We start from the raw sequence: 22,265 nt of genomic DNA on the forward strand, positions 1-22,265 counted from the left end.
GTTCCTATTTACAAGAATAAAGGAGACATTCAAAACTGTGCAAGCTACAGAGGGATAAAACTTATGAGTCATACAATGAAGTTGTGGGAAAAAGTGATGAAATATAGGTTGAGGCTGGAGACTTCTATTTCAGAAAACCAATTTGGATTTATGCCAGGGAGATCCACTTCGAAAGCAATCTATTTACTAAGAGGGTTAATGGAAAGATATAGAAATAAAAGAAGGGATTTACATATGGTCTTTATTGACCTGGAAAAGACTTACGATCGTGTGCCAAGAGAAGTAATGTGGAAGGCTTTGGAAAAAAAAAAGTGTATGGGTTGCTTATATCAAAACCATACAAGATATGTATGAGGGGGTAACTATCAGTGTAATGACGCTTGGAGGTGAGACAAAGGATTTCCCTATTCAGATTGGCCTACATCAGGGATCCTCTTTGAGTCCGTACTTGTTCAATATTGTTCTGGATGTTCTAACTGAACCTATTCAAGAAAGAATCCCTAAGTCCATGCTTTTCACGGATGATATAGTTCTCATGGCGGAATCAAAAGAAGAGATTAACACTAGATTGGAGTTATGGAGAAGGACGTTGGAGTCGAAAGGTTTCCGCTTGAGCAGGAACAAAACAGAATATATGCATTGTGATTTTGGGGGAGGTAGGGCAATGGGGATTTGGAGGTGAAGATGGGGGAGCAAATCATTCCTCAAGTATCAAAGTTTAAATACTTAGGATGTATTATATAGGAGGATGGAGAAATTGATGGAGACGTTTCTCATAGAATACAAATTGGTTGGTTAAAGTGGAGGAAAGCTACTTGAGTTATTTGCGATAAGAAGGTATTTGAGAAACTTAAAGGAAAATTTTATCGGACTGCTATAAGACCGGCTATGTTGTATGGTAGTGAATGTTGGGCAATAAAGGGAAAACAAGAGCAGAAAGTTGGGGTAGCAGAAATGAGGATGTTGAGATGGATGTGTGGTCATACAAGAAAAGATAAGATTCGAAATGAAAATATCAGAGCAAGAGTCGGTGTGGCACCTATCCAAGAGAAAATGGTTAAAAATCGTTAAGATGGTTTGGACATGTGTAGAGAAGGCCATTGGAAGCCCTGGTGAGGAGGGTGAATTAGACAAGATGGAATCCCATAAAAAGGAACAGAGGAAGACCAAGAAGAACGCTTAATGAGGTCATTGAACGAGACCTCCTAGTCAATAACATATCTAAGGACTGGGTTGTTGACAGAACACGATGGCGTCGTATAATTCATGTAGTCGACTCCACCTAGTGGGATAAGGCTTGTTGTTGTAGATCTTGTAGAAATTATAGATGGCATTCTTTAGGAAGTAAAATTTGCCTGTTGTTGATATGCAGATTATGAGCTTGTTTGGACCTCCATTCAAAACAGACTTTTAAGCAAGTTTACGTAAGCCGAGATAAAATTTTCCTCGCATACTTACTTCGTATTCTGTAAATCATGTTTGAAAAGTTACTTATAAGTCAATCCAAACAAGTCCTGCCTTATCTCTTTTCCTTGAAAAAAAGTGACTTTATTAGGAGGTGAAAAGTACATAGAACTAGGATAAGATCATAAGAAAGAATTAACTCAGGTTCTATGACCTGATCTCTTTGTCAGCCCTTCCTACTCAACTCCTAAGAGATAAAATGGGCAAGAGCAGTCAGAAAAAGCAAGGCTACCAAAATAGGTGTGGTGTGAGAAGAAACATCTTTTAAATCACCAGACCTTTTTGCTTCAACCACAGGCACCGCGACACTAAGCAATGGGAGGACACCTTTCACTCCCTTAGTCCTTCCGTGAACCAAATTCTATAAAACCAGAACAATATTCTAGAGACCGGATTAAGGCCAAATGCCAATCCCTAATTTTCGATGCAACCTCAACATGCTAAATTTTTGTTTGTCTCTGAACTCCAAAAGGGCAAAAACAAATCGGAAGAATTAGGAGGAAGAACCTTGTTAGATGTATATATGAATTTGCAATTGATATTATGTAAATCTTGAATCTTTAGTTTCTATATTTGGTGCTTGCAGTTTTCTTTTGGCCATGAGTACTGGCAGTATCTTTGATTCAAAAATATGGTGGAAAAACTACAAACACACTCATGTCGTTATAGGATTTACATATTTCCTAATTCGTGTTAGTTCCTTTTTGTGTTATTACTAATCACCATGTCGCTAAATATTAATTTGATATAGCTTCGAGCAGTTATGTCAGCTAAAGCTCTGTGGACATTATTTGGTACTAGGGTTTTCAATGATGTTGAAGACCCATCTGTATTGATTATTGTTTGGATCTTAGCATGGAATATCTAAGCTCTGGACCCCAGTTCTAAATAGCAAGTCTTATTAGCTTGATATTTTTTGCCCACCATTTGCTGATTTGTTGCATGTAATGGTCAAGGCCCAACTCCACAGTTAAAGTACCTCAATAATGATATCAACGATCTAAAACCAGCTGTGAAAGTCTTTAGACAATAATGCTCCTCCCTCTCAGTACTGGGCAAGCTTGATATTTCACAAAGGGCAGGCAACAAACATGAAAGTAGATCATCAAAATAATAGAGATTATTGTTTGATAGATCATTGCTTTTCTGTGTGCCGCGATTCTATGTGCTATGCCCTGACCGTTTTTTATTCCTTCTTAAATTAAGCTCACATTACTTGACTAGCTCTAAAGGGAGCAGACTGTAATTTTAGTCAGACAGTGCTTCTAGAAAAATCCTGAGATGTTGTACACTGGAATCGGACTAAGATGGGTTAAACTTACACGGACTTTATAGTGCTGATGTGCTATGTGATGGGAACATTTTCTTATAGCAACCTTTTTTCTGAAGTACGCGTACTTCTAAAATAAGAGGGTATTGTGATCTTTTTTCATTCTTACTTATCTTAGGTCTTTTTTATACTCAGGAATTTTGTAGACCAGAGTGCATGCCCCCACCTGCTTTACCTTTCTGAGGAAGAAAAAAGTATTGAAGAGCTTTGAGTATTCTTCGTCGGTAGTAAAGACAAATTTCCCTTGGATACGGACCTAGTGGCAAATGACTGAGATGAACTCTGCATAGAAGAAAGGAGTATTTCCTGAAACTGTTTCCACCACGGATGGACAAATTCGTGAAATTACCTAATTTTGATTTGAGCGACTGCCTCTGCTCCCTCAGCCACAACACCGCCCACTCCAAAAATACATAAATAAATCACTTAAATGGTTTCTTTCTTTTCATTTTTTTTTTATATTGTATCCGTATCAGTTGTGCCAACTTGTTGGGAGATATTCCAAGTTAACTCAACTCTTAAGGAAGGGATCTCTACGAATTTTAACAGAGTCAAAGACACGCTGCAATAATTTACTCTCTGAAGTGGGGCAGCAATCATAGCCTCTCTTCCTAACCATAACCGACATGTGCAAAGAGGATAACTATCACCGAAGCATTGAATGGCTCACCCGAAAGACTCCAAAGTACTAAATTGCAGCTCCGCCGACCCGACTCCAAAACAAGCCAATACCTCAACCTCACTTTCTCCTCTTGATGAATACTTTACCTCGTAACTCGTAAGCCCATCTCCCTCCCTCTCTCTTGGTTTCCTCTCACATAAATACACACTGCCAAAAGTTCCTTGAGATAACTACAACCAAGAGTCTAACGCAGAGGACTCTGAAAACTTAATGCCTTGTGGCCAAAGGTCTCCAAAAATGCTCGCCATGCTGAGCCGCCATCACACCTCGAGCCCCTTATCCAACCAGTGTGGCTCGAACCAGGTTCAGATCATAGACGCACCACTGCCTCTGGTTTGGTCCCTGATCAGGAAATTTGATCACCCGCAGCGTTACAAGCAGTTCATAAAGAGCTGTAACATACTGGCTGGTGATGGTGGGGTTGGCAGTGTGCGTGAGGTTGAGGTTATGTCCGGCATGCCAGCCGGAGTTAGCTTGGAGAGGCTGGACAAGCTTGATGATGATCAGTATGTGATGAAGTTTAGCATGATCGGTGGGGATCACCGGCTTTTGAATTACAGGTCCACCATCACTCTGCATGAGGAGGATGGTGAAGGATTTGAAGGGAAGACGGTGGTGATAGAGTCGTACGTGGTGGATATTCCGGCAGGGAGCAGTGGGGAAGATACTTGCTCTTTCGCCAACACTATCGTAGGTTGTAATCTAAGGTCGTTGGCTAAAATTACAGAACAGATGTTTTGTAAGACTGACACTCACTGAGGATGTCATGGTTTGCTTTAGATTATTAATTACCATGTTTGTTGTGTTTGTGGTGTTCACTATACTTGATGAATTGGGTCTTGAACTGATTAGTGTCTCGTGGATTGAATTTCTATGTAGGATTTATCTCTGTGTTTGTTGTGCCCGATAAGATTGTAAAAGCAAAAGGCCAAGGAACCTCATGGATATCATGTTACAAGTTGTGAGAATAGTCGGTATCATTTTGGAGCCGTGCTGCTTTGTGGATACGGTGCTTTTCGTAGATATTTTCACCCACGACCCAACCATTTAAATGTTTGACTCAGAACATTAGAACTTGTTTACAATTAATTTACCTGACGATGTGTCGTTATTATGTTTTGGTGAAACTTGTCATTGTCAAAATTAACATTCGGATAAGCTCAACTTCACCAAATGAGCATGTTATTTTTTTCACTCCTAAGCTGAGGTCGCGTGCAGGCACCTTCCTATCTCTTTATGCATCATCGATGAGAAAAATAGCGCAAAAATCTTGATTCAAACAGAAGAGAACTGCAAAGGAGGGGTCTTAAGTTGTCTTGAGGAAACCTTATCCTGCGGCCTGCAATTAAAAAATATCACAGGGATTGCGGTTTAATTTGTGGATTTTAGTTTATGGAGCTAATAATTGAGGGTCAGTGTGTAACTTGTTTGGTGAGAAGGTCATCTCATGGGGACTTTAGAGGGGCAAATTGTGGTTTGCATGTCAGTTTCAGGTCAGAAGCGGAATTTAGGAAGCTTGCAAGTTTGAGAACTACTCACAGTCACACAGCAGAAATTCCATATTGCGAAAGCAATCATATTCTTTGATCCTATGATTACTGCAAATTCCAATACTTCATTCTCCTTGATTACATTCCTTTTCCTTGGTGACGGGGTTTCTTTTCAGCATCCACTCAACTTTTATGAGGATTATTATATATTACGAGTATTTTCGGTCTTAAATAGAAGAGCTAGTGGATTAATTTAAGTAGATTAAGAAAAATCAATTAAGTTAGTTATTTGTAATAAATAAGTATTATCTTTCTTAAAATATCTTTATTAATCAAATTTATTAGTTAGAACTACTATTATTATAACGACAATCTTAGAGAAAAAAAAGATAAATGTGAGAGACATATTGGATTTGGTTTTATATTTATGACCAAAATAAAAGTTAAATGAGTTCTTATATTAAGAACCGGAGGTAGTATAATTTTATTTATTATAATGATAGTATTCTCCTCCATAAGAACAGTCTAAAAAAAGTAGCTTTAACTTTGGAAAAATTGCAATAAAATATCGAAGAAGAAACATATTCAACAAAAAAGTCATGTAACAATAGAATATTTTGTAAATAACCGATTTCAGAATAAAAAATAAAAATAAATTTAAGCTATTTATTTGTAAATAACGATTCAAAACCTTCAGTTAGAAAGTGAGGGGGAAAATCTGGCCCAAAATAAAAAAAAGGAAAGTGAGGGGAAAAATACTCCGACAAAAAGAAATGGCGATACATTTGGAATATTTAATAATATTCGTTTCTCTGGTCTGCTTTTGCCTTCTTTTTTTTTTTCCCTATTAAAGATCCAAACATCAAAGGTATCTTCGTGACAGCATCAAAATGTCTCAATCGTGCGCTTGAATGACCAAACATATACAAAATTTGTCGTGTTTAGATCCACAATTTGACAACTTAATTTTTGCATAGAAAGCTATAATAAGTAAAAACGCAGAAAGAAGAAGTTAAAAAAGAGTTGAGTTCTATTTTTAAGAAATTTACTATTTTCTCTGTTATATTTCTCTGATCCTATTTATAAGGTACTTCTAACATGTTTCATACGGATCAAGAAAAATCTTAAACTGTATTAATTCTTCATAAAAATATAGCAACTTTCTAACTTTACCCTATTGAATATATGCACCTTTCAAAAAACACAACTATCTACATTATAATAAATGAAAGACAATATAGTATATTGATGCCAAAAATTTAATGAAGTGACTTATAATAGGGCCAAAAAAACTTCTCTCTCTACTTTATAAACAGAACTAGATGAGTAATATTTAGATAACTAATTTACGGATAATAAAAAATTAGTTAAAAGTAATAAATAGATTATAGATATACTTTTGATTTTAAATATGCCCTTATAATAATGAGATCAATGATAAAAAAAATATACGGGAAAATATAATTAGAGTATTGCAAAAGAGAGAAAATAAAATATATATTATTTAATAAAATTTATATTATTTTTTATCATTTTATAACTAAACTTACTTTTTCAATGATAATCTAAACAACTTCACTTTTATAAACTGACTTACAAAAGTTAATCTAAATATAAATCATATTACACAATTTAATTTTTTAAAAAATAAAATTAAAAATAATTTTTTTAATCACTAATTTAAACAGGCCCTAAATGAAACTGATTAAGAATTTAAGATTATAAATAGGATCCAACTTGTTAATACTCCTCCGGTCCTTAATATAGGATCCAATTGTTGAGTTGATTTTGGTCCTAAATATAGGACCCATTTTTTATATTTATCAATTTTCTCTAAATTACCCCTATGGATACTCCTCAACCATAACCAAGTAGAAGAGGGAAATGGGGTATTAAGAAAGATGATTATGGTATTTTAGGAAAAATGTGTTTCATTTCTTATAATTAACTAACTTACCTAACTTCCTTAATCTAATCAAATTAATTAAATGAGTCTTACATTAAGGACCGGAAGAGTACTAAATTACAGGACAAATCAGCTCATGGGCCATATTAGTGTGAACAGCCTGGAGTCATACATCGGTTATTTATCTTTCCATCCAGCCCACGCATTACAGCCTTTTATATGCTACCAAAATTATGGATAACATATTTTTGGAACAAATTGGAAACATTAATAAATCTCATTAAACATTGCTGGTAAAAAGAAAAACTCATTAAACATAATTAAAAACCATAATTTTTTTTCATAAAAAATAAAAAATTCGAAAAACACCCTTCATTTTACGCTAAACTCTAATTAACTTCCACTTAATTCAAGGAGGGTAACTTTGGATCAAGGTTATTAATAACTCACTGTTTTCTCCAAAATATCTTAAATTATGAACCAGGAAATCATTCCAAAATATATCTCATAAAATCGAAGGGAAAAGGAGATCACACTTTTTTAAATTTCGTTGAATGAAATGAAATTTGATATAGAGTTGCAACCTAACAGCTCCTTTTTTTTCTTTCTTTTTTTTTAAGTTCACCTTGTTTCAACTTTCGACTAAATATAGTGATAAATAACTAGACAAACTCCTTTACAACTTCTTTTAGTTCTTAATATAAAATCTAATCTGTAATTTAAATTAAATTATATACTAGATTTTCTATTAAAAATGAAAGTAATATATACTTCTCTAGTCCTATTTATAGGACAGAGAGAGAAGGTTTTTCTTAGTCATATTTATAAATTATTTCATTAAATTTTTACTATAAATTTACTATTTTATTCTTTATTTATTATAATATAGATATTTTTTAAAAAAGTGTATATATTAAATAAAAATAAATTTAAAAAATTATTATATTTTAATATAGAGTAAATACAATTTAAGATTTTTTTAATATGTGTGAAATATGTTAGAAATACTTTATAAATAAGATATAACACACGCATACATATATATCTTCTGGCGTTTCGGGGCCTCAATGCGTTTCTGATTGGGCCACGTGGAAGTTCCTGCAAAGTGCATACGACAACCAGTGAACCACAACGTATTGAATCATATCGTCCGTTTAATGAGCAAAACGACAAACGTCTGATGCTCTCATATAAATGCTGGCATCGGAGAGTGGTCGCTGTCCCCTGCAGCTTGGTGAGGGACCAGAATACGAAAATGGCAGAGCAGCGGACAGAACAAAGAAAAAAAAGTCGAAAGCTAAATGTTCTCTCCTTCACTCCCCTCTCTTTTCCCCGTGAACTCAATACGAAGATGGGAGAGTTAAATCCCGTGAACTTTGTCGCTCATTCATAGCCATCTTATTTCCTCAGGAGTTTTGATATCTTTTTCTCAACCAACGTTTAAAATTATTTATAAGTAATTTTTTAACTATAATTTATGAAATAATGTTGATCCAAAGAGCCCCAGTGGTTCGATTTTTGGCCAATCATTTCATCATCGCATGAGAATATAAATAATGGTAAAAGATTCTTCAAGTTTCTGGGTTTGATCTTTCTTGAAGCTCGCCGATGATTTGGTCCGGAAAAGAAGTAGCTTGCAGATGATAATACTCAGTGCAGGACGCAGCACAACATCAATATTATTCAGTAACAACCTGACGCACCACAGAGTTGCAGAGCCGAAGGATACATTATTTATTAGTAGAGAAGACACGTGACTATGTAAGTAACATGTCCAACTCCGACACAGCAACACAGAAGCGTGGCTTACGTACGACATACACATAATACAAAAGTACCACGAAGTAACATAGTTAGTCTAGGCCTGGAGGACAGCCCCATAGGAAGTGGATGACGATGACGAAGAAGAGGTGCTTTGCGTTGGGTAGCCAACAGCAAAATTAAGAGCACATACGCCATAAGGCCACCCAGCGTTCCTCTTGATCCTTATGTAGCCTTTCTCTCCCCAGTCTTGTCCCCATGTGTTCTTCACTATCCAGTAATCTTCCCCATTCTCTGTTCCGTATCCCACGATCAGCACCACCAACGTGGCTGTCGTCGAATTCTTATCGCAGTTGTCGCCTCCATAGATTCCCTGCTCAAATCACCCCAACAAAAAGCAAAATCAATCTTCTTTTCATGTCCCATGCCTCGTGGTACAGAATAATTAAATATGTGGAGGTCACTTACGCCAGTGTAAAATTGGAAATCGACGGCATTCACACTGGTGGTGACAGGCTGCTGAGCAACGGCACACAAGATTGCATCGTCTGTGCCAAATGCAATAAAGGACAAGGCACTGATACTAACAGCCTTTTTCCATTGCTGCTTGAAACAAAAAGGAAGAGAGCCCAGAATTTAATTTAGTTTAAGAGAGACAGATTAGCCAACTTTTTAATAACAAGGCTAGTATATAGCAGAAGGAAAGGAAATCAATACCTGGCAAGAACCGTTTGTGGCTGTATATGGATAATCAGCTGCTGTATCTATGCCACCATTATCTATAACCCAACCAAATGCGTCGAAGTAGAATCCTCCCGCACAACCATGGCTTTTTGGGTCACAGTCCACCAGTTGTTGTGCTGAAAGTTCGATCAGCTTCCCCGTGTTTATTGCATTTATCCCTTCTATGGCTCCCACCACTGAGAATGCCCAGTCGCTTTCTGCAATTATCACACATTAAATCAATGATCAATAAATTAAGTGCTCTCGCCAGGCTCCAAAAAAACAAGACAGATCATCATACTGCAGTTTTCTTGGTCTTTAACTGAAGTGACAGCATTTTTTTGTCTCCAATCTAGAGAAGCAGGCACGTCATGATCACAGGAGTCGTCCTTCTTGAACTTGGTAGCAGTGTTGGGCGCCATGTTTACGTTGTGCAGGTAGATTTCCCTGAACTCCTCGGGACTTAAATCTGCAAATTTGTTCAGACCAAGACGGGACTGCGAGGGAGATTCTCTCTTGGCATTCATCTCATTGATGTGCTTCAAGTTGCTTTGGAAAATCTGGAATCTATTTGCTTCTTCTTGTGGGTTTGGGTAGACCCGTCGGTGCTGCTTCTGCCACAATCGGAAAAGTCCGTAGACTTGTTCCTCTGAGGCAAACTTTCGAAGGCTGTCATGGTCTCTCAATATGGAGAAGCCACCGGAGATGGAAGAAGAGAGACACATGAGTGGAGCACAGAGGAAGCAGAGCAGGAACAAGTTAATCATATGGAAACTCGCCATCCCTAGTTTTCCCGACATATCATGTTATGACACACCATGCTTTTATAGATGCGTCCCTTGTATGCGCAGTGATGCGGCATTTAGACCGAGTTTAATCGAGATATGAAGTCATATCTTGTGATTAACCATTTTTCTTTTTCTTTTTCTTTTTTTAACATAAGTGTCTCTTATGTTTAGCGATGAGGCACATTGGGAGCGAATGATGACAGTCTTTAAACATTTGAACGGAATTATTGAGGAACTAGAAAACAAAGGTAACCCCACAGAACAAGACAGACGAGTTTTCCGCACGAGTTTCACGCTGGTGTTTTCTTATTAAGAATCAGCAAGGACGACGAGGAAAAAGGCTGCAAAGTAGTACAACAAGTGGACAGAACAATGATATATTTACATCTTTTCATTCATATATTAGCAAAATATTGGGGTGAGGGGGGGAATTAATACTAATATTTTTGCCACAGATTTAATATTCATTTTAAATTCCACCTGTTTGTCTGCATGTGTGCATATGCTAAGATATATTGGGCTCTGTTTGGATAGCACCCCAAACCATGGTTTGGGGAAAATGCTACCCAAACAGTCTCCCCAAAAACCAAAACCATGGTTTTGGAAAAAGCAAAATTTTTTTGCTTTTGGAGAAAAAAGGGAGAGTGTGAGGACCTATATGATATGTATCTTGTTATTTTTTTTATAAACATATTTTTTTATAAATATATTTAATCTTATATTTTATAAATATATATAGACATTAATTATTTATTAATTATATTATCTTATGTATTATTAATTATGTTGGTAAAAAAACATATTATTAACAACTTTATTTCTTCAAATTAAGATATATCATAAAATCTATTTTTTCTGTAATTATCATATTAACTTATGTCTTTTTTTTAGTAATTTGTATATATAAAAGTGCTTCTGATAACAACTATCCAAACACTCTCACTTCTCAGAATCACTTTTTTACAAAATCTATTCTTCACAGAATCTATTTTTTCCAGAATCTATTCTCCAGAATCACTTTTCCAAACCACGGTTTGGTTTCATCCAAACACACCCTTGATATGGGATAAGTATGAAGAAAGGGGTTGGAGTATTTTACTCCACAATTAATTTAATTAGCATTGAATTTCATGTGGATATTTCTTCATGGATGCACATGGTTAAAAGTTGAAACGTTTTAATTAAGCCTATCTGTCTAATTTTCCTTAAAAAGTATTTAGTTCGTGTGATCAGATCAAACTTGAGGAATGTGTTTTATTTATAATTTGGCATATATGCACATTAATTAAATGTTTATGATATGACTTGTCAATAAAACTGTCAACATAAATGACCAAATTGAAGGAATCCTCAAAGTAGTTCGGTTTGTATGATGATTAATATTTTTCTTTTTGGAAATCACCGTTTCTCAATTGAATCATTTAAAAGACTAACAGTAACAATTCCATAACGAACAAGGCCGAAGGGTAACCGGGTTTAGTTGTATTGATGAGATTAATTAAAGTGGTCGAAAGGTCAAGGGAGAATTGGAAATTAAAATAAACTAATAAATGTTAATATGAGCGGAGGGAATTTAACACTGAGCATAACATCTCTTGTGCAGGTGCGAATAGAAAAAAATATCTTTTTAAAAGAATTTTTTTTATTTATAGTCCAGTACAACTCGAATCCGAACTATAGCCTACCAAGGTAATATGACTTTAAATGCTCTAAGAAGGATCTTTTGTTTGATGTCCAGCCTAAATTAGAACTAGCTAGAGTTCAATACAACTTCAAATATAGGAAACAACTATCTTCTATTGGGTGTTACCTCAACCGGAATCCCGACTCAATAGTCTAATATGGGTTTGTTTGAAATAACGCATAAATAACTTTTCAATCATAATTTATAAAATATAAAATAAATACATATAAAAAATTTATATAAACGTAGTTATTAACTGTGAATACAAAAAAGTCCTGTAAGTGCAAATAATGGGTGAGTTTACTCGATAGGAAAAAGGGAAAAGGAGGAGTGGCTGTGGCTGTGGGGAGTGAAACACAGGGTAGAATAATTATTGAAATGGGGGGCACAGGGAGGGATTGTGTTGTTTGAAAAGATCTAATATGGAAGGGTGTTTGGTAACTTTTAAATTATGATTTCAGAAGTATTTTTTTGTAAAATGAGATAAATTTTCTCATATATTTATTTCATAAACCGTAAAAATATTTTTAAAACTATAGTTTGGTTTCTATCCAAACACTCTTAAGTTATTGAGAAACTAGAAAACAAAGGTAACCCCACAGAACAAGACAAGTTTTCCGCATGAGTTTCACGCTGGCGTTTTCTTATTAAATCAGCAGGGACGACGGGGAAAAAGGCTGCAAGGTAGTACAACAAGTGGACAGAACAATGATATATTTACATCTTTTCATTCATATATTAGCAAACTATTGGGCGGCGAGGGGGAATTAATACTAATATTTTTGCCACAGATTTAATATTCATTTTAAATTCCACCTGTTTGTCTGCATGTGTGCATATGCTAAGATATATTGATATAGGACAAGTATCAAGAAAGGGGTTGGAGTATTTTACTCCACAATTAATTTAATGAGCATTGAATTTCGTGTGGATATTTCTTCATGGATGCACATGGTCCCAATTTCGACGTTGACCATTAAGGCGGCAAAATGGGTCGAAATTTATCTTAGTCTATCGTTTAGCTCGATTAAAATCGGGCTTCAAGATCAAGGACGTATTTAGATTAGTTTTTAGAAATAATTTTACGATATATAAAATAAATACATAAAAAAATGTATATTTGCATAAAATTACTTTTTTTTTTTAAAGTGATTTTGAAGGATGCGAAATTCCAGACATGGCGAGGTGTTAATTGTTTTAAAGTAGACAAATTGCATAAGAAGAAGGGCATTTGAATTTTTATTGAGAGATACTTATATTTAGTATATAATAATGTTTTTTTGCCTTTAGTAAAAGAATGTCTGTGCTTTGAAAAGAAAAAGAGAGACTAAAAGGGTGTTTGGATGGAAACCAAATCATGGTTTCAGAAGTGATTTTACGGTCTACGAGGTAAATATGTGAAAGAGTTTATCTTGATTTACGAAAAAGTACTATTGAGAAGTATTTTTCAGGATATCCAAACACCTTCTAAGTGCTCGTCCGCATTCTAACCTGATGCTTTCAGACCCGCTTGTAAGAATTCAGGCCCAAAAAAAAACAAGAATGACAAGAAGGAGGAGGGGGTGGTTTTGCAGCTGAGGGTCCAGAATAGAGGGCGGGAACATGTTTAAAGGGCTCCATATGCGGCCCATATTAAGTAAGGACGTAATTCGTTTATGGCCCAATTTAAAAGATACTCAAAGACAAGAGACCAGAATCATTTCTTTTTTTTTGCTCTGACTTTTTCTTTGTTTTTTTTTTTGGGAGGGTTTAACAAAGGGAAGAATTTTTTGTTCGGCATCTTGAATGGGCACTTTCCATTTTAATGGGTACCACTACTTTGTTATTCCGAGGTTACTGCTTGCCATTCCAGCAGGGTAGCTGCAACATGCTTTCTCTCTAATCCAATCATCATTATGAGACATGTGGTACCTGGAACTTGAATTTACTCAGCCACAATGTCTCTTTATTTGCTGGTTTGGCACTTTGGTTCAACCATTTGGCTATTCTTCAGCAATTATTTGCTTGAACTTGAAATTCAGTGCTGATCGCTGCCTTTCTTCTTCTTCATAATATCAGCTCTCCCAAAAAAGTACAGTGCTTATGAAAAACAGGTCCCTTTGCCAAGAATTCTTTCCCCCCCACACACGCAGACACCCATACTTTGGGAATGTCTCCTTTTATATATTTTATTTCCCATTTGCAATGTAAAATTTATATTATTTATAGTTCATAAACTACTCCTTCGGTCCTTAATATAGGACCTAATTATTGAGTTAGTTTTAGTCCTAAATATAAGACCTACTTCTCATATTTATCAATTTTCTCTAAATTACCCTTATGGATACTCCCTCAACTATAATCAAGTAGAAGAGGGAGAGTAGGTATTAAGAAAGATGATTATGGTGTTTTAGGAAAAACGTGTCACATTTTTTATGATTAACTAACTTACCTAACTTCCTTAATCTAATCAAATTAGTTAAATGAGTCTTATATTAAGGACCGGAAGAGTATATCACAGATTTCTATGTAAAATATAAACCCATCCAAAAATATAAGCTATAGATAATATGCTTAAATTCTGCATATCCCAAACCAGGAATTAGAAATTTTGTATGGCATTCTCTTTTGGGCATGTTTTTAGGTTGGAGTCAGAACTCTAAAATTACGGAACTTAGATTTTTCAAAAAGTAAGAAGACACGTGGGACGAAGCTAGATGCATTTTCTTTTCTTTCTTTGTTTTTGGGAAAAAGAAACGTGAAAAGCACGGCCCAAAATATACAATGGCGGCATCGGCAAAATCAGGTGTTGACTGTTGAACAGCAAGTCCAACCTCCATTCAAAACCCAGATTGACCGTCAGATTAAAAGATCTTTGGGATAAAAGGCTATTAGACAAACACCTGAAAAATTTGCTACCAAAAAAAATCATATGAAATTATTCTTATCTACTAAGTTAGCCCTATGGTCAATTACATCCGACCCTTTTTTCCCCCACGTCATTCAAGTCTCAGGGTAAGTCCATTTACGTAGAGAATTGGTTGCTTGTTGCCCTTGAGCTGACTGGTAGGCTTGGTCAAGACTTGGGCGTTCAATTGCTCCCTTTATAATGCAACACAAAGACCCTCTGGTTCACCAACATTTGCTTGTAACCCAGAGGAGATAATGAGTTCAAAGAAACTTCAGGCCTCTCTTGTCTTCTTCATCTGGGGTTCGTTGGTTTGTCTCTCTCATGGTGTTCCCAGTAAGTACTCCATCTTAGGCTATGAACTTGACAAGTATCCTTCCGACGAGGAACAAGTGCTCGAGCTGTTCCAACGTTGGAAGAGGGAGCATGGAAGGTTTTACAGACACCCAGAAGAAGCAGCCATGAGGTTGGAGAACTTCAAGAGGAATCTCAAATATGTTGTAGAGAAGAATGCAATGATGACTTCTCCCAATGCGCACCGTTTGGGTCTGAACAGGTTTGCTGATATGACCAATGAAGAGTTCAGGACAAAATATTTTTCAAAGATGAAGAAGCCTATCAAGACAAGGGACAATAGCGTCATGAATGGAGGCTTCCATTTAAAGGACGGGTCTTGTGAAGATGCGCCTTCCTCCTTAGATTGGAGAACGAAGGGGGTTGTTACTGGTGTTAAGAACCAAGAAGATTGTGGTAAGCTTCTTTTTTTAACTATTGAAATTTAAGCTTAATGCGGTTATTATCTTTTATATAATCACTTTCCCTCCTTCTGATGGTGGAATGACACTTCATCACTTTTTATGTTCTTCACCTAATCCCATTTCATAGTACTACTTTCTGGTGCATCTAACAATCTAAGTAATAATCATTGAGACACTTTGCTCACATGTAGCTGCGGGTCTACTTTAATTTTCATAATTATGTGGCGCACCACAATTTAGCAGTCCTTGATATAAATGGTCCAACCAAGTTTCTTCTCACTGACAACTATTGTTGACACGTTTTCTTGGAGCTGGTTCCTTCTACTGAATTTATTTACTGAAATAGTTTTGTTCTTTTATACTTCTTATATTGCCCCTTGTATTAATTTATTAGAACGAGCAATTATGAGACTTTTTATCCATGCATTCATGACTCGTAATATTTAACATACCTCTGATTGACCTTCTCATCAGGAAGCTGCTGGGCCTTCTCTTCCACGGGAGCCATGGAAGGAATAAATGCAATAGTCACAGGGAAACTCATTAGTCTCTCAGAACAAGAGCTTGTGGACTGTGACACCACTAATGATGGATGTGACGGAGGGAACATGGATTACGCTTTCGAATGGGTTATAAGCAATGGTGGGATTGACACAGAAACTAATTATCCATATACTGGAGCAGATGGAACCTGCAACATCACTAAGGTATTGTTCTGCTCATAGAGGAAATGGATAGATATGTTTCTTTCTGCGTAATTTTATAGAGCCTTTTGGTGAATCAGGAGGAGAGAAAAGTGGTTGGCATTGATGGATATAAGGATGTGGCACGAACAGAGAGTGCTCTTCTGTGTGCAACAGTGAAGCAGCCTATCAGCGTGGGCATGGATGGCTCTGCAATTGATTTCCAACTCTATACTGGTGTAAGTTGAACTAGTCATACTGATATAAATCAGTCAATAAAAAGCAGGGGATGACTACGAGTTTGAGGAACTAGAATTTGTTTTGTGATTGTTTGAACAGGGGATTTATGATGGGAGTTGCTCAAGTGATCCAGAAGATATTGATCATGCGGTTTTGATTGTGGGGTATGGTTCAGAGGATGGTGAGGATTACTGGATTGTGAAGAATTCCTGGGGAACAAGCTGGGGACTAGACGGCTATTTCTTACTTAAAAGGAACGGTGCTGAGAAATATGGGAAATGTGGAGTAGCTTACATGGCTTCATACCCAACCAAAGAGTCCTCCGCACCATCCCCAGCTGGTCCTCCCCCACCAGTAACGCCACCGCCTCCTCCTCCTCCTCCGTCGCCTTCACCAAGGAAATGCGGAGACTTCTTCTTTTGTGCTGCAGATCAAACATGTTGTTGCATTTTGGATTCACTCGATTTCTGCCTGATCTATGGTTGCTGTGATTATGAGAATGCTGTTTGCTGCTGCGGAACAAATTATTGTTGCCCCAGTGACTACCCCATTTGTGACGTTCAAGAGGGATTGTGTCTCAAAGTAAGAAACTGTGTTTATATGAAAGTCGTATTTCGAATGCTCATTTGAAAATGACAAGCTCTGATAAAATTTTAACGCAGAAATCGGGAGACGTGATGGGGGTGGCTGCCAAGAAGAAGAAGATGGCAAAGCACAAGTTTCCATGGAGTAAGGTTGAAAGAGAAGCTGGGGAGAGAAAGACGTACCGTCTCCTGGAGCTGAAGAGGAACCCATTCGCAGCAGCAATGCGCTGAACATGAAGACTGATGCGAAGTGATTCCTTGTCAGTAGTAATTTGATCTTTTTCTGTAGAATCAGAAGCAGAATCACTTGGCTGCTTCCATTTCCATGTAGGCGTTAATGGGCACAGAACAGGTAGTGTGAACCAAATCAGGAACACATTGAAGGTGATAAAGACGAGGCTTTGTGTTTCTGCAGATTCTGTATCATCCACACAGTAATAATGTGCTCTATTTATACTGGAATGTTGGTTTCAGTTTGTTGCTGAAACTCATGGGCGTCCTATATTATTCTAAACCCTTGGATTAGAGTGCTCGGTGGCGTATCATCCATGAAGTACTTTTAAACCGGTAAAATAATAATAATCGTTATTACTTTTTACACGAGAATTGTTCACTTCTTTTTTTATTTTTTCGCTTTTGAATATCAAGGGAAGCCGTGGCATTACTCATTAGCAATAAGGTCTTACAAAATTCATCCTATCATCTTCAACCATATAGCCGCAGAAGGGGCCTTCGGCTCTCGCTCTCATTCACACACTTGGGAGAGAGATTCTCTATTGTTTTAAAGAAAATAAAAAATAATGCCCGGGAGGGCGGGTCCGACTGGTCGCAAACGGAAAGGCAAGGCGTCACGTCCCTACCATGTTATGGGCTCGAATCCTGGGAAGTCCTCTTCTGGGGGGCGCTTCGGATTAGTCTGCATCCAATGTGGTGTGGGATACCGGAGGAGTTAGCGATACCATCCTATTCAAAAAAGAAAATAAAAAATAATAGAAAAGTACAGGAAGTTCACTGGAAACAAAATCCAGAATCAGAGAAGGGTGTATCGGGCTAAAATTGACTCCAAATTGGCAATAGTCTATTATGAAAGAAGTCAATAACACAGGTGAACACAATAATAAATGTCCAGAGCCAATGAGTGGACTTTTAAATTTGATCTGTAATATATTTTGGGCTTGTCTTTGGGAAAAAAAAAGAAGAAAAAAAGCAGAAAGATTTGGAGAGAGTGGGGCGTTTCAATTATTGGCTTGAGCCGTAGTGGAATTTTGCTTTATGAGGCTGTCTGTCTTTAGGCACGTCCTCTTGGCTCTTTGCCCCTGGAGAGTGGGTGTAATTATTTGGGTTTTGTCCCCAACCCAAATGATTCATAGGCAAGGACGCATGGTCATGGCGGAGGGCGGAGGAGGAGGACTCACCCTTTAATGTCAACTAAATTTAGTGGGCCGCACCTCTTCCCTCCTCCCTCTCCCCACCCACTTTGTCTTCTCTGAACTGTCTATCTCTACGTTACGTATTCACAATTCACATCATGTGATTCAACCCCTTGTATTTTTGTGATTTATTTCTTCCTTTTTATACCCCACACTTCCCGTCTTTAATCTATAATTAGCTCACATTCTTAGCACGGTCTATACTTAATGTCATCAGTAAGCACATGAAATGGAGTATGGTAGATAGATAAATAAGTTATACCAATATATAAAGGGAGTAAAGTCCAGTGAAGCCGGGGATACTGTCGTTTGGATATTCGAGGACGGTTTTGATTTGAGAATGTACCGTCACTGTGTTGGCAACCTCTACTTTCCATCTGCGCACAGCTAGAACGAACCGTGAAACATGCTTTGAAAGCAAAAGATGCATATTAAAGCTTCTGTCTCCATCCCTAAACCCTCTGCTTTTCTTTCCCCTTACTCATTCCCTCTCCTCCCATCGCCCGGCAACCTACCGTTGTCTTCTGATCCATCTTCATCTGAATCTTTCCTTCTCCAGGTAACCCTCTTCTTTTATTTACTCCTCATTCAATGTCTTACTCCACTTTCTGGATTTCTCCGCTTAAGCTTGTTTCTTTACAGCCATGTCAAATACTTTGGTCAAGGAACCCGAAACCTTTCGCTTCTGTAGCTGTGCGCGTCATTTCATATCCTTTTTGTTATAGAGATGGTTTTGTTTTTTTCTTCTCTACAGCATGTTCTTTTATTTTATTATTTTTTCTGTTGGTGTTCATGGTTTGGTGGTTCTGAGTCTGAGCCTGTGATACTGATAACAAAGCATATAGTCTTTCCTCTGTTCAGTGTAATACTGAGAGAGATGTAAGGCGTTGTCATGTTCAATTGTTTTTCACCTTTCTGTACAAATGGGGAATCACGGCTCTTTACCCAGCCTTCCGATACAGAATTATGACATATTTCTCTGTTTCTCTGCTCAGTGTCATGGTGGGGGTAAACTCTGCTCAATATTTGCGTCTTTGGATCTGTTTTTGCGTTCTCCCAATATAGAACCTGTTAATGGCTTCTGCTGTACTGAGTGCTTACAGCCAGGAGGTCTCCTGCTGCTAATAATCTTATTCTTCTTTCTTTGTCTTTATCCAGATTTTAATTTCATGGTAGGAGGACTAGTGATTCTTACCCGACATTTTCTGCCTCGCTGCTGACATTGTTCATAACCTTTTCCTGAATTGTGAGGGGCCGCGTGATACAGTTCAATTGTTGACCAAGATGGACGAAAAAAGATTGAATATTGAAGCCCCTCTTCTGTCTGTGAGACGTTCTGCTGCATCGCAGAAAACACTGGACAAAAAGCACATTCTTCTATACCCTAAATCAGATTCGACTATGCAACAACTAGCAGAACCTGTTACTGTTCCCCTCAATTGGGAAAACATCCTCGGAAGATCCAAGCCGAAGGAGCCTCCTGTTGCTCAATCTCCCACGTGGAGCAAAGAAACAGAAGATGAGAGAAGAAGGACCAATGGGAATGATGATGATGATGACAACGTTTATTCTGATGCCGTTGATACAATTTCGCCTCCAGAATCCGTCTTAATGAACTGTAGAGTAAGTGGGATGAGTGGGTTAGAATTAAATAGTTACAATGCGAACAAGTCTGGAACATTTCACACGGATCAGAAAATCAGGGACTTCATGATGAACCGATTCTTGCCCGCAGCTAAAGCAATGACTTTACAGGTTCCAGAATATGCTTCAAGAAAGCAATCTGTGGTGGTAGAACAGGCTAGAGAAATTAACAGATCATTTCGTGAGGAAAAGAAGCTTCTGCTCAAGAACTACATCTCTGACATTATACAAAGTTCTAACCAATGTGAAACTGAAGAAGAAAGTGAAGACGATAAATATGACTCTGCAAATGGCTCGGCAAAAGGTTGTGGGCTGCTTCCCCAACTACGCCTTAAGAATTCGCTGTGCTTGCTAAATTCTGTGCCTGGCATGAAAATGAGGAACATAGTTCCCATGTCTACTGCTGCTTACGAGGTTTCTAAACAAAACAAAAAATCTCATGTTCGATCTTATAGCCCAGCTCCTATGGTAAAAAAGGTAACAACACACACACACACACACACAAAATTTGAAACATTCATGTCTGAATTAAAATGTTGTATTGTGTCTGATAAAAGTATTGTCTGACGCAGACACTTCTTTTTCCCCCTTAGTGTTTTGTGTGCCAATACATTTACCCACAAGGATGCATGATTCCTGCAGGCCATTGATGCTATTTATAAGAACAAGTCGAGCTCTGAAACCGTATCAATGGACACGAGGGAGGCGAGGAAGAAGTGGATGAGTCAATCATGTAGGTTTACTTATGATGCAGGTGAGTCGCAGCAACAAGATAGGTTGTCTCCATTCAGGCGTTCAAGAACTGCTGCTGCTGGAGTTTCTCCTTGTCGAAGTAGACCTCAATATCCACTTCGAGGAGCAAAGTTGCTTTGTGATTCTAGAGAGGCTGAGAATATTAGTCAATCTAGCAGATATTTGAACTTCCAGAGCAGAAGCCATGGAAACAATGAAGAAAGTAATTCAACAGTGGAGAAGACATTGTACATAGATTCTGCAAGCACGGTAAAACTATTATCTTCTTCACATTCATTTTCTCCAGAAGCTTCTCAAGATGGAAAAGAACTACAAGCCTTGGAAGAGAAGAAGGCGATGGATTCAGATACCAACAACAGGGAAATTGTAATAGCTGATAGTAATTCAAGTGAATCTGTTCTGTGTCCTGTTCCCCCACCATTACCGAGATCGCCCTCTGAGTCATGGCTCTGGCGTGCCCTGCCTTTGGTTTCAGGAAGGAATCCATTGCAGCAATCAAATTTAAGCAATCATTCCCAATCTATATACCAGGACTCTCATACAACATCCAGCAATAATACCAAGTGGGAAACAATAGTAAAAACCTCGAATTTGCACAATGATCATGCGCGCTATTCTCAGGTGTAGCCTCATTTTTCATGTTTGTATCTTCCTTGGTGTTCAGGTAGTGAGAAAGATGAAAGCTCACATGTAATTTTTCCGCGCAGGAAATAATAGCCTCCAACAAATCTCATCGTTTAAAATCATAAGAGATGGAACTCTGGCTTGTTCATCATGTTTGGTGCGAGCTCATGTGGATTGTTTCCCATGATATTGCAGGTGAGTACATCAGTTGGAGCGAATTGATTCTTACCGTCTAAGTATAAATTTGGTCTTTCTTTCCTATCTGTTTTTTATCATCTTCATTTGTGCGTTTTGCACAGAAAGCAGTCGAAGTCCTTTGGTGATCAATAAAAGTAAAGCTTCTGTTATGCTGCCAATTGACAAGCGCGAGCTAGCTTGTGAAATCTCGTGTTTTACGTCTTCTCTTATTGTCTGTGCTGACTCTCCAGGCATCAGGAATTTGTATGTGACGAACACAACAAGTGGTTGTCAATGTTCATGCGAGATTGCTTATTTTCATTTTTTTTCTCAAGACAAAGTTTCTCAGTGAAATTTCGAAATATATAACCAGCTATGTAAATACGATTATCAATTAGTGCGTGAAGATAGTTCAGAATATTAGTGTATGAACCATCTCCTTTTAATTTTTAGTCTTTCTATCAAGGTGCTTTCAGTGCTAGATGCTCTGACAAAACCTGAATCCCTCCATTATAAATATAAGAAAGTCAAGTACTTCCCTGACGAAGAGGAAAACGATCAGAGAAATTGGGTTTGTGGGCAAAAAAATGGCAGAGGGAGAGCCATTCTTTTAAATATTGCTCGAAGCTACTTCTAATGTAGTAGAAGCGCGGTGGA

The 22,265-nt window shown here is 37.4% G+C and overlaps 4 protein-coding genes across 4 annotated transcripts; 3 read left to right on the forward strand and 1 right to left on the reverse strand.

The window, feature by feature from the left end:
- The first annotated feature begins 3,001 nt into the window (after positions 1-3,001).
- Positions 3,002-4,522, forward strand: LOC114722989 (abscisic acid receptor PYL11-like). The gene has a single exon (XM_028909136.1). The coding sequence runs from the start codon at positions 3,687-3,689 to the stop codon at positions 4,233-4,235; it is 549 nt and encodes a 182-aa protein (XP_028764969.1). The 5' UTR covers positions 3,002-3,686; the 3' UTR covers positions 4,236-4,522.
- A 4,011-nt stretch (positions 4,523-8,533) lies between these two features.
- LOC114722974 (ervatamin-B) lies at positions 8,534-10,135 on the reverse strand. The gene is made up of 4 exons (XM_028909102.1): positions 9,658-10,135; positions 9,351-9,574; positions 9,102-9,236; positions 8,534-9,006 (listed from the first exon to the last, which is right to left on the reverse strand). The coding sequence occupies exons 1-4, from the start codon at positions 10,121-10,123 to the stop codon at positions 8,731-8,733; spliced, it is 1,101 nt and encodes a 366-aa protein (XP_028764935.1). The 5' UTR covers positions 10,124-10,135; the 3' UTR covers positions 8,534-8,730.
- Positions 10,136-14,885: 4,750 nt separating this feature from the next.
- On the forward strand, positions 14,886-17,580 carry LOC114722973 (low-temperature-induced cysteine proteinase-like). The gene is made up of 5 exons (XM_028909101.1): positions 14,886-15,465; positions 15,948-16,180; positions 16,258-16,395; positions 16,496-16,978; positions 17,059-17,580. Exons 1-5 carry the CDS (start codon positions 14,973-14,975, stop codon positions 17,209-17,211), a joined length of 1,500 nt encoding a protein of 499 aa, XP_028764934.1. The 5' UTR covers positions 14,886-14,972; the 3' UTR covers positions 17,212-17,580.
- Positions 17,581-18,634: 1,054 nt separating this feature from the next.
- Positions 18,635-22,005, forward strand: LOC114722895 (uncharacterized). The gene is made up of 5 exons (XM_028909017.1): positions 18,635-18,969; positions 19,569-20,531; positions 20,697-21,428; positions 21,515-21,626; positions 21,731-22,005. Exons 2-4 carry the CDS (start codon positions 19,695-19,697, stop codon positions 21,554-21,556), a joined length of 1,611 nt encoding a protein of 536 aa, XP_028764850.1. The 5' UTR covers positions 18,635-18,969; positions 19,569-19,694; the 3' UTR covers positions 21,557-21,626; positions 21,731-22,005.
- Positions 22,006-22,265: the final 260 nt, after the last annotated feature.

This window comes from Neltuma alba, unplaced genomic scaffold, assembly GCF_004799145.2.
Source record: "Neltuma alba isolate B1F8T4 unplaced genomic scaffold, ASM479914v2 tig00012116_pilon, whole genome shotgun sequence".
Taxonomy (NCBI): Eukaryota; Viridiplantae; Streptophyta; class Magnoliopsida; order Fabales; family Fabaceae; genus Neltuma; species Neltuma alba.